General features: G+C 37.4%; 1 protein-coding gene across 1 annotated transcript in view; it reads left to right on the forward strand.

Annotated features, from left to right (window-relative positions):
- TRHDE (thyrotropin releasing hormone degrading enzyme) overlaps positions 1–12,462 on the forward strand; it is a 208,960-nt gene that overhangs the window by 93,038 nt on the left and 103,460 nt on the right. Inside the window, exon 6 of the mRNA XM_050324389.1 lies at positions 8,185–8,322. Within this exon, the coding sequence (XP_050180346.1) occupies positions 8,185–8,322 (138 nt within the window). The remainder of the gene's footprint in view (positions 1–8,184; positions 8,323–12,462) is intronic.

Here is a 12,462-nt window from a genome sequence, read left to right on the forward strand (position 1 = left end):
CAAAGTAGTCATGTCCATGTGAATTCCCTGGCTGTTGCTACTTCGTAACTTAGAAAGAGATGAGATTTCTGTATTGGAGTCTTAGCATGTAACTGTTTAGTTGTCTCTCCATGCCATCAAAAAGCAACCACAGCTGGATGTGAGTTCTGGACCTGTAAGAACTTATGACTGATTCAAGGTAATCTCATCTCTGTGGAAGGGGCCTCTGCTAGTTTTAGGATCAGAGAAAAGAAAAAATTGCAGCAGAAAACTACATTCTGGTAATTTCTACTTCATAGCTCTATCTTATCTACCCTGCTCACCTTCCGTTCAGAGGCCTGTTTGCAGCTATATATTCCATCTTCCACTTGGCTTGCTTCTCTCCTTATCTTGAAATCTTTTGCACGTGGCTTTGTAAAGGAAGGAATTCAGCTGAGGCTTGCAGATACAGGAATTTATTGACTGATCTTTTGCCTTCTTATTTTCTGGTAGAAGGAACCATCATGTTTGTCCTTGAATGTCTATGGTGTTGGGGTAGGTTTTGAGGACTGTGACAGCAGGAATTACTGGCATGTAATTTGCCCTTACATCCATCAAACGAGCATCAAATGCTTTAGCAGTCAGTACCTAGCTTTGTGCTGAGAAAGCATTTCACAGACCCCAGCTGCCTTCTCCCTTTTCTTTATTATATAGAAGTTTGCTTTGTTGACAGCCTTACTGGCAGAGTCAAGGTGTAGTACATCAGCAATAACTTTGAATCCTATGTCTTCTTGATCCATTGATGCTCTGGGATAAGATCTCCCACTTTCTTGTCTGCTTACTACTTTTATAAGTAAGGATGGTCATATTTGTCAGAATTTTTCTTACTATTAAATTAAAAACTTTGTGTCTATGTAGAAGGGCATCTTTCCTGTTTCTCAAAGGGGAAAAAGTTCCGTTTCTGAATTACGTTTCCTTTTCGTTATTAGGTTCCACAGTATGGACAATCCTGTCATTACTACAGGTAGTTGAAATTAATAATGAGGTTGCATATCAACATTTCTGTTTCAAAATAAGTAAAAAATTGATAAATGATCTTAATTGCCTTTCTCATTGACTTGGTTGAAAGAATAAAAGTGAACTCAGCCATTAGACACATGTATATCTTTAATGTACTTTGACTCATGTTGCCTCCTAAAGTGTTTGCCTTCATCTGTAAATATTTCTAAGGCATTCTTTGACTCATAGAAAACCCAGAATATAATATAATTTTTGAAGTAGACTTAACACATGGGCCTTTTTGATTTATTTCATTGTCATTTCACACCTGAGCTGTAGCCTGCTGGATTGTTCTAAACCAACATAAATATCATACTGGCTCAGCACTGAAGGAGATTCAGCCTCTCATTTTTTAAAACTACTTTCACATCTTCCTTTTTGGTTAAAGGCTCCCCATGCTGGTGTAAAGTAAGCCTTTAATTAATACCACATGACATGTTTTTCCTCCAGTAACTACACAGTGAAGTCAGTTCTTGTATGATTTTCTGTTTTAAATCAACTATGGGGTAAGCTTTCAATGTAAAATTAACTAGAATCTCATGGCAAGAAAAAAGAGATTTTAAAGGTGGGGTGCAAGATCTTCTGTTTGCTAATTACTAGCCCTGTTTATGTACACCAGTTAAGAAGTCCTTACATTAAATTTTGCTTATAACTAGAAAATAAATTTCCATCTCCATATGGTCTTCCTGAACACAGGTGGGTTTCTTAATGCTCTAACAAGGTAGATTAATATGTGGAATTCTTAAATTTGAGCAGTTAACTCTTAACAGTTAGAGGTGAGACGTAAGTGAATATCAACATTGAGAAGAAACATTTATTCAAGAGATTAAGTACAGGTTTGGAGAATGTCACTGTCTCTTCTTTCTTCATGTCATTTTCTGCTCATCTTGAGATAGCAGTTTAAATGACATTATGATGAGAGCTTAAGGGTCATGTGAGTTCAAATCTTTTGAATTCAGGGTTTAGATGGTTTAGTTTCAGAAAAAAACTTCAGTCACCTGGCTGAACTTCACATAATTTTGAATTAGTAACCCCTTGTCTTCAGTAAAATGAGATTAAAACTTTACGGCAACTTTTGCCTCAAGACAAGGAGGCACTTTATCAGGAAGCATAGTTATTGATATGGGAAGTTCAGTGGCACAATTTAGTTGTATCTTTGAGGGCATTCTTAACTGAAAGACTCTGTTTCTCAAATTTTCAGGAGTTCTGAATGTGCTACCACTGTTTATTTTAAAATTGTGGCAGTATATAGCAACTTGGAACACAAACTGATAATTGATAAGTAATTTTTTGAGTGCCTGTGATTTCTTCAGGACTTAGCTCAGTGAACCTCATCACTTTCAGTTTGCAACAGTCTAGGTGTGCAATACCTCATTGCTGGAGACCTCTGGCAGTGGTTGCTGGAAGTTGACTCAGTATGCCAACCACATTATGAAGCCACTTTTCATTTAAGTATTATTTCCTATTTCTTGAATTGAGATGATTTTCCTCTGCAGATTTCTTCTGCGGAGTTTGAATTAGAGGATAAGCTTCATACTTTGTAATGCATCTGATGTACAACCAAATCAAAGCTATATCTGATAAACAAAGTAGAGAGAGGAAACAAAAGTTGAAGTAGCTGGTGAAATTGCTTAAAAACTCCAAATCAACTACCCTTCTGCTTGGCAAGGTAAGCCAGTGGTCAGGAGTATCTGGTTCAGCACTTTATTGAAAAGACACATTCAGTTCTCTTTGCTGATACTCGAAACTATTGGTCTTCCTTAACTATGACCTCCTAGAACATCTACTTTGTTTTCTAACAACAAAAATTGTCAGTCAGTGTGAAAATTTTTCAGGTACAGGGACAGAAATTTTGCAACGTCTTTGACTGAAAATACAGAAAAGAGGGTTATGAAGGTAGACATGGAACTCTGACATGTTCACAGCTGATAAATATAGAATCTGTTTCAGGCCTCCTTCAACAAACTATACATGTAACTGAAGCACACATGCAGAGATGTAAATTAAAAGAAAAACCAGTCTGTAAGCTGCTCAAGATATTTACAAAAATTACTGTTGGGAAGAGAGAAAGAAACATTGCTTTCCTTTGCAAGTACTCAGGAGACTGTGTTACGACAACTTAAGGCTTATAAGCTTGTAGACAGAAAGAACTTGCTTTTGACCCTTGGTAGATCTTATCTGTCCTTAATGTATTTTACTGAACTCTAGGTTTCCTCGTAGATGATATTCCTCTGGTTTGTTCAGCTTCACCCTGAAATATATTTTCTTAGAACTCAACTGCTGGTAATGTGTATGTTGGTGTTCTTTGATAGCTTTCAAAATTTGCCTCTATTTCTTTTTCCCTAGGGGGCACTTTCACTATAAACCCAAGTTTTGTGTCTTGCAAATGCTTGTTTTCTCAGGCGTGAAAGATCACTTACCTCCTTTGTATTCTTGATGGCTAGTAAAGCTCTAAATTTTGAAGAAGATATTTTCAGAAAATTTGTCAGGAAAATCATTTGCAGATTTGCACACCAATGTTAAGCTTTATTCATATAGATTTCTCAGTCCATAATGTGTTCAAATGGCTGTCCCAGAACAAAGGCGATGCTTTTAATATTGAGGCCTTTGATCTCTTCTGCATGCTAATTATCAGTTTTTGGCTTTCATTATGCTGCTCCTTTTATTTCACTGGTGGATGTTTTCCTTTTTTTTTTTTCCCTTTTCATTTTAGTTTTTTGCCCTGGTATTTCATATTAATTTTTAGAAATTACTTTTATGTGACTTTAGTATTACATTATTGTCATGCTAACTTGTACTCTTACACTATGCCTCAATATGATATTGTAAAATCACCAGCAATAACTCCTCCTCATTACGTCATTGTTATCCTATTATGCACAATAAGTTTTTAATGTCTCTTGAAGGTACAGTCTTTTCTGCCAAAAACATTATTTCACAATTGCTTTCTCTCTGTTTAGAGGTAGACTAGTTGAATGGTGGGCACCTTATTGGAGATGAATACACAAAGAGTGAGCACTACCTTTCCATAAACCTTTCTCCCTAGAACAAGGTGAATTGAAATGTTGGCTAAGGAGGAGAGAGCACAGAGAAAGGATAGGCCTTTCAGGAAAACCCTGTACAAAGCAGAGGAGGTCTTACTGAAAGAAGTATTTCCTGTGAAGTGACAAATACTTGAATATAGTGACCACAGATGTTTGAAAAATAGTCAGAAAATGTAAATATTTGAACGACGTGTTCATCTGATAACAACACTTCAGTGTCTGCACCTGGAAGCATTCTAAAGAGAAAGAAGGAAAGCAACCAGAAATAATTGTCCTATCTTTTCTTCTCAACACAAATCTGTTGGCCCAGGTATTGACTATGCACAGTTCAAGGAAACCTCTGAGGAGAGGAGATGAAGAGTTGGGGCTCAGTGTGCAGCAGGAAGATAGGGAGCAGAGGTGTTTCCTCTTTACCTTTAAGAAAAGGCTCAAATCTGTGTCGAAGCAGCTCTGTCCTTTTTTCAAACTTGGCTTCTGTGCTGCAATACCAACTCCTGCTCAGAGCCCTTGGCCCTCTGTTAACATTGCACAACATTGCACTTACACGTGCCTACCAACACTTTCCAAGCCTGGCTGCAAGACTCACCTGAAGGCTCTTTTGCTTACGGGTGGATCACACTCTGGCTTTTCTCTTGCAGTTGAACTCTCTCAGAGGACGGTTATCTTGAACAACATTTTGTCATTATTTCATGTGTAGCTGCAGACCTGTCACCTATCATCTTGACATCTTGCTGGTCTCATTAAACACATTCCAAGATTGATTTCCTTTACTGTTTCTATGCTAGGTGTTTCTTTACTCCTGTAGGTATTAGTTAAAAGAGATCAATTCCACTGTACTGCATAGGGTAAGATATCTAGGGAATTGAAAGACCCTCTTCCATCACTATAAGCAGTTTGGTTACATATGTTGGCCTTTTCCCCTTAATGTGATGCCAGGACTTCAACAGCTGAGGTAGTGTTTCTTCTACATAATTAAGGCAGTTTTAGTTTCTTTCTACATTTCTACTTCCCGTTGCCTCTTCAAGCTGCAGGCCCCTTGTTAACCAGCAAACTATCTCTGCCCACCCCTCACCCCTGAAGTATATTTGAGTCTCATTTTCAAATCTGTTCTCAGAGGTTTTATACTGAAGGGAAAAGGTGGGAATGTTTTAGAAATCCTTTTAGTTCAATAAATTTAACTTTAAAGGTCAAAAGCCTTCTTAATTCTCACTAAACTATAGGGTTGCATTTTTGGAGGCACACTAACTATTTCATTTACATCCCAGTGTGATGGTCTGCCATAAATTTCAGGAAAGACTTTTCAGCTGTTGTAACTTGAATGAACAATCATGAGTCTCGAATGCTTGTTTTCAGTCCTGCAGGACATAACCAAAGAAACAAACAGAAAATGTAAATGTAGCCTGTCCTCGTTGTATATTTTGTATTTTTCTTCTTACACTTTATATATATTTTTTATTATTATATTATATAATATATAATTTTTATTATATAACATATATTATATAAATATACATTTTATTATATTTATTATATTATATATTCTTATATTATATTATTATTATATATTATATTTTATATATATAATATAATTTATATATATTTTGTATTTTTCTTCTTAACTTTATGTTTCTCGTGTGCTGATTTTCTTGATTCCAGGCTCTGTATTTAAGGTATTAATTTGTGATTGTCCAGAGTTTTTTTAAGGAGTTAATTCCAAACAGTAATAATCCATTCACACACCTGTTTGTCAATTGTGATATCCAAACTTGAGTTTGGAGACAGGTCCATACCTCTGGGTGCTTACACTTGTGTGGGTAACATACACGTATGCAGGTGTGCAGTGTGCCCTGGCAGCCAGGAGGGCCAAAACATTGCCAGCTGGTTGAGGGTAGGGATTGTCCCACTCTGCTCTGTACTGGGCCGGCCTCACCTTGAATATTGTGTGCAGTTTTGGGCACAACAATATAAGAAAGACATTAAACTCTTAGAGAGTGTCCAAAGGAAGGCAGTGAGGATGGTGAAGGGCCTTGAGGGGAGGCCATGTGAGGAGTGACTGAGGTCACTTGGTCTGTTCAACCTGCATGAGACTTAGGGGAGACCTCACAGCAGTCTAAAAAAGCTGTCTAAAAGCTCCTTGTGAGGAGAAGAAGAGGGGCAGGCACTGAACTCCTCTCTGTGGTGACCAGTGACAGGACCTGAAGGAATGGCCTGAAGTTGTGTCAGGGAAGGCTTAGGTTGGATATTAGAGGTTCTTCACCCTTTGGTTGGGTACTGTAACAGTCTCCCGAGGGCAGTGATAACAGCACCAAGGCTGACAGAGTTCACAAAGCATTTGGATGGTATTCTCAGGCACGTGGTGTGACTCGTGGGGATGATGCTGTGCAGGGCTAAGAGTTGGACTCAATGATCCTTGTGGGTCCCTTCCAACTCAGCGCATTCTGTGACATCATACATCTGATGAAACTGGGGCTTTGTTACTGACTAATGGAGAATGAGAGTGTAACCAAAATATCTACAATCCTTTACAACTCAGCAGTTTTCCCCTGTGTAGGACTGCCATAATAATTGTTTCCTACATTTTTTTTGCCATTAGAAAAGGTCTGTGTATGCCTGAGAAAATTAGGAAATTAACAATAATACGAACAAGACATTGCTTTTCCCTTCACGAACCTTACCTCATGCAGCCAACTGAGAACACTAAGAGTGTGTTAGGTAATTGGCTTTCCTGCATCCTGTGTTTTTAATTACCTGAATATACAGTCAGCTCAAGGTACATTTCTTGTGCTCTAATGTACATTTCTTGTGCTCTAATGAATTTTAACATAAAGGTTTATTTCCAGATGGATCAGCACTGGAAGAGCTTTTTGGCTGTCTTACAAAAATAACTTAAATTAACACATTGATACCAAAATCTTACCACACAAGAAATTAAACATAGAATGTATTATGCAACTGTGTGGTTATTTTATCTGAGGACGTCAAGGTGGCTTTTGAAAAAAATGCAGCATTCCTTAGAGTTTCTTTATATGATGGTTGACGTTAATTCAGGAACTGTTAAAATTTAGATAAAGTTTGAGATACATCATTTCGAGGTGAAAAAAAATCTTTTTTAAACCTTCCATAGTTTTTAATTAACTCTTTGCATTTATTTGTGACTTGAAAAAGAAAATAAATGAAGCTCTTCTTGACACAGTGTTTTGGATTACAAACATCTACATGAATGTAGTATGAGGAGTTTTTAAGCCATGTCATTTCTCAGCTGAAAAAACCCCATCTACTTGTTCTGTAAAAATGAGTGCAGTGCACTTCATAGAGTATACAGGAATGTTTCATTAATGCTGCTGCCAGAGTAAATAGGTGCAGTTTTGACATACAATCTGCAATCCGTATTTATAGAAGGTATAGAAACAAATTTGTATGTTGGATGATTTTGGGTTTGCACCTGCCTCTGATGTGACTTTGACTATGTCATTTAACTTGTACATGCAGCTGTTTTTCCACTTGTAAAGAGAGATAATAATAGTTTCCTTCAAGTGGAAGTTACAAAGTTTGTATAGGACTCAAGCTCTTGAGGAGAAAGGATTTCTATACGAGAATTATGAAAGACAATTCAAGCATCTGCTGTGACACTGCTGTGAACTCTGTTCATTGTCCTGTCCCCTGTCCCTGTCTACCACGTGAACTAGGCACTAAGAGACAAGTAACTTAAACTTGGCTAAATAAAGCAGTAGTAATTGTATCTACCTACCTCTGTCAAACATTTTCATACCTACATATGCAATGAGCTCGATGCCTTGTAGCATCTGTTTTTGTGATTAAAGACTCTGCCATTTTGCCTCTCTCCCCACCCTTTTTAACTGTGAATGAAAAGTCATAATCAGCATTGCAGTCTGCACCTCCAGATACATTTTGATTCCTTTAATTTCAGTCAAGTTTCATTGCAGCAAAATATATGGTCTGAACCTATTCCATATACTTATTCTAATTGTAGGAGGTCATGGTGGTTTTACAGTCAAACCAGAAGGTCTGATTTTTGTCAACTGTCTCTGATAACTGTGCTTCATTTCGGTATTGCTGTAAATGTGTATTTGTCTATGATACTACTGCATATGCTATATTTCAGGAAAAGCAGAGATTTCTGACGGACGTCCTACATGAAGTGATGTTGCTGGATGGGTTGGCCAGTTCACATCCAGTATCCCAGGAGGTGCAGCAAGCCACAGACATTGATAGGGTGTTTGACTGGATTGCCTATAAAAAGGTGAGACTAATTAAACTTATCTATCTCTTTATAATATAGATATGTCAGTAGCTATCAAAAGATCATGTTCCATCTGTAAAACAAATACTGTGGTAAAACTACATACACTGCAGTGGCTACTACTTGGAAAACCAATTTATATGGAATATGTTTGGAATATATTGTAGTGATTTTAGCCATTCAACATATCAAGTGTTATTAAATGGTATAGATAAACTTGAGAAGCTGTCAGAATCCAGCAAGAAGATTTAGGGCTTCTTATTGCTATTTATTTTGTGACATTGTCTGAATTGTGCTGGATTCTTTAAAAAGCATAAGGATGTGTAGTCTTTAACCTATTGAAACTCTCTAGAAAGCTTGTCAAGGGCTAAAGTTGAATTTTTTTTCTGTTTTTTTCTATGCATGAGAATTTTTTTGTCCTCTAGTGAAAACTCATTTCTGAACAGTGAGAATGGAGAAACTGCCTTCTGGGTTAGCAAAGGAATATGTATTATAGTCAGGCAATTTCCAATTGTATTTCAATGAATAGAAAGTCTTCTGGCCAGTTTTTGGACTGCACAGTATCTGTGCAGGAGTGAGAGGGCTGCACACTTTACCCTCCTCCATCACATGACTGGGCTTGCTGTTATCCTATGGCCTGAAAGCTGGTGGTTTCCATTATACTACATGCTTATTCTCTGCTACTGCCTGCAGCCTTCCCATATGGAGCTCTCCAATGACAAGAGTCATTTGGCATCACCTTTGTGTCTGATAATCTTTTCTTTTGCATCATTAGCTGCCTAACAACAGAGTGTAGCAAGACATCAGCAGCATAGCACTGACATGGTGACTGAACCTCCAGTTTATCCAGTGCTCACTCTGGGCTAAAAAAGAGGCATATCCTCTCTTATAGTCATCAGTTATTCCTAGACAGCAATAACTTCACCTTGATCCTCTGGATAAGGATCTTACACCTTTTAGAATGGGCAAGAGTGTGTGTGCGTGTGTACATGACCATGTAATAGGTCTGCAATGTAATATACAAACCAAAAATACTTAGGGAAAGATTTTAAAATACTGGAGTCATTTAACAGCCCAAGTAACATTTTCAAAAATCCCTTAGCTAGCTTTGAAAACATCGTTCTTGGTCAATTAAGTTGTAATAGTCTGCCGCTCTTAGCCTGCTGAATGTTCTCATTGTTTAAATGTTTCAATCGTATGTTTGCTGATGAACCTGGCTTATCTCACATCAGTATCTTAATATTTCAAACTAATTATTTTTTCTAATTAATATGATAATAGTAATATCATGCAGTTTAATACTTAACACTTCATCATATGAACACTTTGCAAATGTTAAGTAATTTTAATTTACATTGAAATGACAAAATAAGACAGTAGGACAGATCTGTGTACTGTTAGCTATTTCATGTAGGCTAATAGGTTTGTCTGTGCAGATTACAGTACAATCTCTGTCTTGCGTCCTTGTTCCGTTTTCAGTGTAACAGTAGCCATAACCAGTGGATACAGCAGCATCTCCACTCATCTTCTCTGATGGCCACCTCCCGAACCCTAGGTGACACTGAATGCATTCATAGAAAGTCATGATCCTGTAAACTTTGAACCCAGTTACCAGATCTAGCATATCACCTTGGGGAATAGCAATGGAAGAATTTACTTACATACTTGCATAGGTGAAGAGGTTAAAATACTCACTCTTTCACCCATTTTCCTGTCTGATAGTTTGTCTTTTTACTAGTCTCTGTAGTCATTCATCCTTTTGGTTTAGACACAAGCAAAATCTAATAGGAAGAAACTTTCCTGACTTGACTTTGTAGCTGCTTTTTTCACTGTTTCTGTACCTTCCACCAAACACCTGACACTGTTTCTGTCTGAGGATAAATTAGACCAAATTTAAGGTATTTTACATCTTACATTGTTTCACTCCTATGTAACCTGGTATGCATACATGCATTGCTTACATTTCAACTATGGAAATTAAGCTCATTTATTGGATATCTACAATATTTGCCTATTCTTCTAGCTCTCCAGTGTCTGCCAATATAAAATCCAAACTGTGAAATTATACGGAGGGTTTTCACCTGGTCAGGTATGTGCTTGAATATTTTCAGGTGCTTGAATATTTTCAGGTGCCTCAAAGCCCTCCTTACACAATGAGCCCTGCTGGAAGGGATAGTACTGCTGGTGTTTCTGGGATGACTTTTTGGTTGTCTGTTGACTGATCTTTTAAATGGCTGTAAAGTATCAAGTTCTTGGAAATTTTTTTCTGGTGACTCTAGTAAACTTTGAATCAGGATCATCACTGAGGACTTTTCAACTGTCTTAAATGTTTTTAAACAGTATACCACCGTTGTGCAGTATCTTTCCCCTACATTTTGGATTTTTTTTTTAGATTTTCTTTTTTTTTTTTTTTTAATTTTAAATGTTCGTCTTGTGCTTCCTGAGACCTTGGTTTGTCCATGTGATCTCTTTTCTCTTTTCACAGTTTTCTACATGATACTGAAATGATGAAACTTTCCCCATCTAATTTTTGTTCAGTGAAATGACAGTCATAGAATGTCATTATCATTTCATTGTCTTTACTGTCATCAAGATGGCATAAATCAGTTAGACACCATTAAAGTGCCCATCTCTGTTAGACACTCAGCCGTCATTTTAAAGATATACCTCTTTTTCTTTCTATACACTAAAGATATGACCATTGAAAATGTGCTAATTAAATGCCTCCGAGTTGAATGTAGTTTTAATTTCCACTTTCTTGTCCTCGGTGATTGCATATGTTAAGAAATCTCATGACACAAACCCCTGAAGAATGGCATTCAGGTAATCCCGTAAGCAGAGTGCCACTTAAGCTGTTGAGGGTAATGCTTGCCTCTTTTAAAAGGATCATACTAGTCATTCTTCAGGAGCACGTCATCCTCCATTAGGGCCACAAATACGGAGAGAAAAATGTGAAGTCGTGATAGTTCATTAATAATCAGTACTGGTAGATGATTCAAGGCTCTCAAGTTATATCAGAGAGGGGATATGTCTTCCTAGTGCAGCTGGAAGTGAGATAGTGTCCTCCCACAATGACGGGAAAAGTGTTTATATCCCAAGTGCAGTAGAAAATATAGCCTGTTGAACACAAGAGTGGATCTGAGGATTGTTAAATCAAAGCAAAAAGCGTGACAGCCTTTTCACACCAGAAATAACTGACAGCAGGAATCATAGCCCTGGAGAGCTGCAGCATCAGAAGATAGAGTGCAGCAAGAAAAACATGAGGAGCAATAATCAGCAAGGAACAACCAGCTGTAATAAAAAGGAGAAACAAGGCAGCTGCATCTCAAAGGGAGCAGCCAGACCCAGAGCAGCGTGTGGGAGAGAGATCCCAGACAGAACTAAAGGAGTCATAGCCCTAGATGAGCAGCCACAGCCAGATAAGGGAAGGGATGAAAGGACTTGTAGAGAGCCAGATATCTAAAGTTGTTTCCATCAGCCTACTGGATGCTTTGAAGTGTGTTGGTTGAAGATTCTGGCAGCAATCAGAGCAGACAAGACCAGTATGATCGAGTGCAACTATAAAAGTATCCCCAGTAGAATATGTCTTGGCAAGTGACGAACAATAATCAAAACAAGGAAGAAGATGACTGGAATAGGGAAGAATATTAATTTTTTTCCCTTCCTGTAAGCAAAGTGAATCTCGGCAGTGAGATCAGTTACTGGCTCTGACTTTATAATGCAAATAATTAATTATTTCTTAAACCCCTATATATATAATTTCATTTTCCTACTTAACTCTATACCACTTCTTTTAAAATGATTTTTTCTGCTTTCTATGTAAAGTGATGGAACGAAGATATATTTCTGATAGAGACCATGCTCCCTGCCTCCCTTCAAAAGCAACACTCTGCATTAGGAAATCTGTTCAACTAAAAGTTTACACAAAGAAAAATGCTTAGCTTCCTGTATATTGCAATAACAGTATTTGCAAAGGAGAATTTAAGAAATTGAAAGCAGTGGCTTGCTCACTCTTTTGAGTGTAATTCTTTCTGAAAATTTACAGCATAGAGTGTTCTGCAAGAATGTAGAACAACAGGAGGGCTAATGCAGTCACTAGAAAGGCTCTCTGAAAACTATTCTTTTTTACTTCCATTGCTC

The sequence above is a fragment of the Myiozetetes cayanensis genome, unplaced genomic scaffold, assembly GCF_022539395.1.
Source record: "Myiozetetes cayanensis isolate MyiCay16 unplaced genomic scaffold, myiCay2020 scf3, whole genome shotgun sequence".
Lineage (NCBI taxonomy): Eukaryota > Metazoa > Chordata > Aves > Passeriformes > Tyrannidae > Myiozetetes > Myiozetetes cayanensis.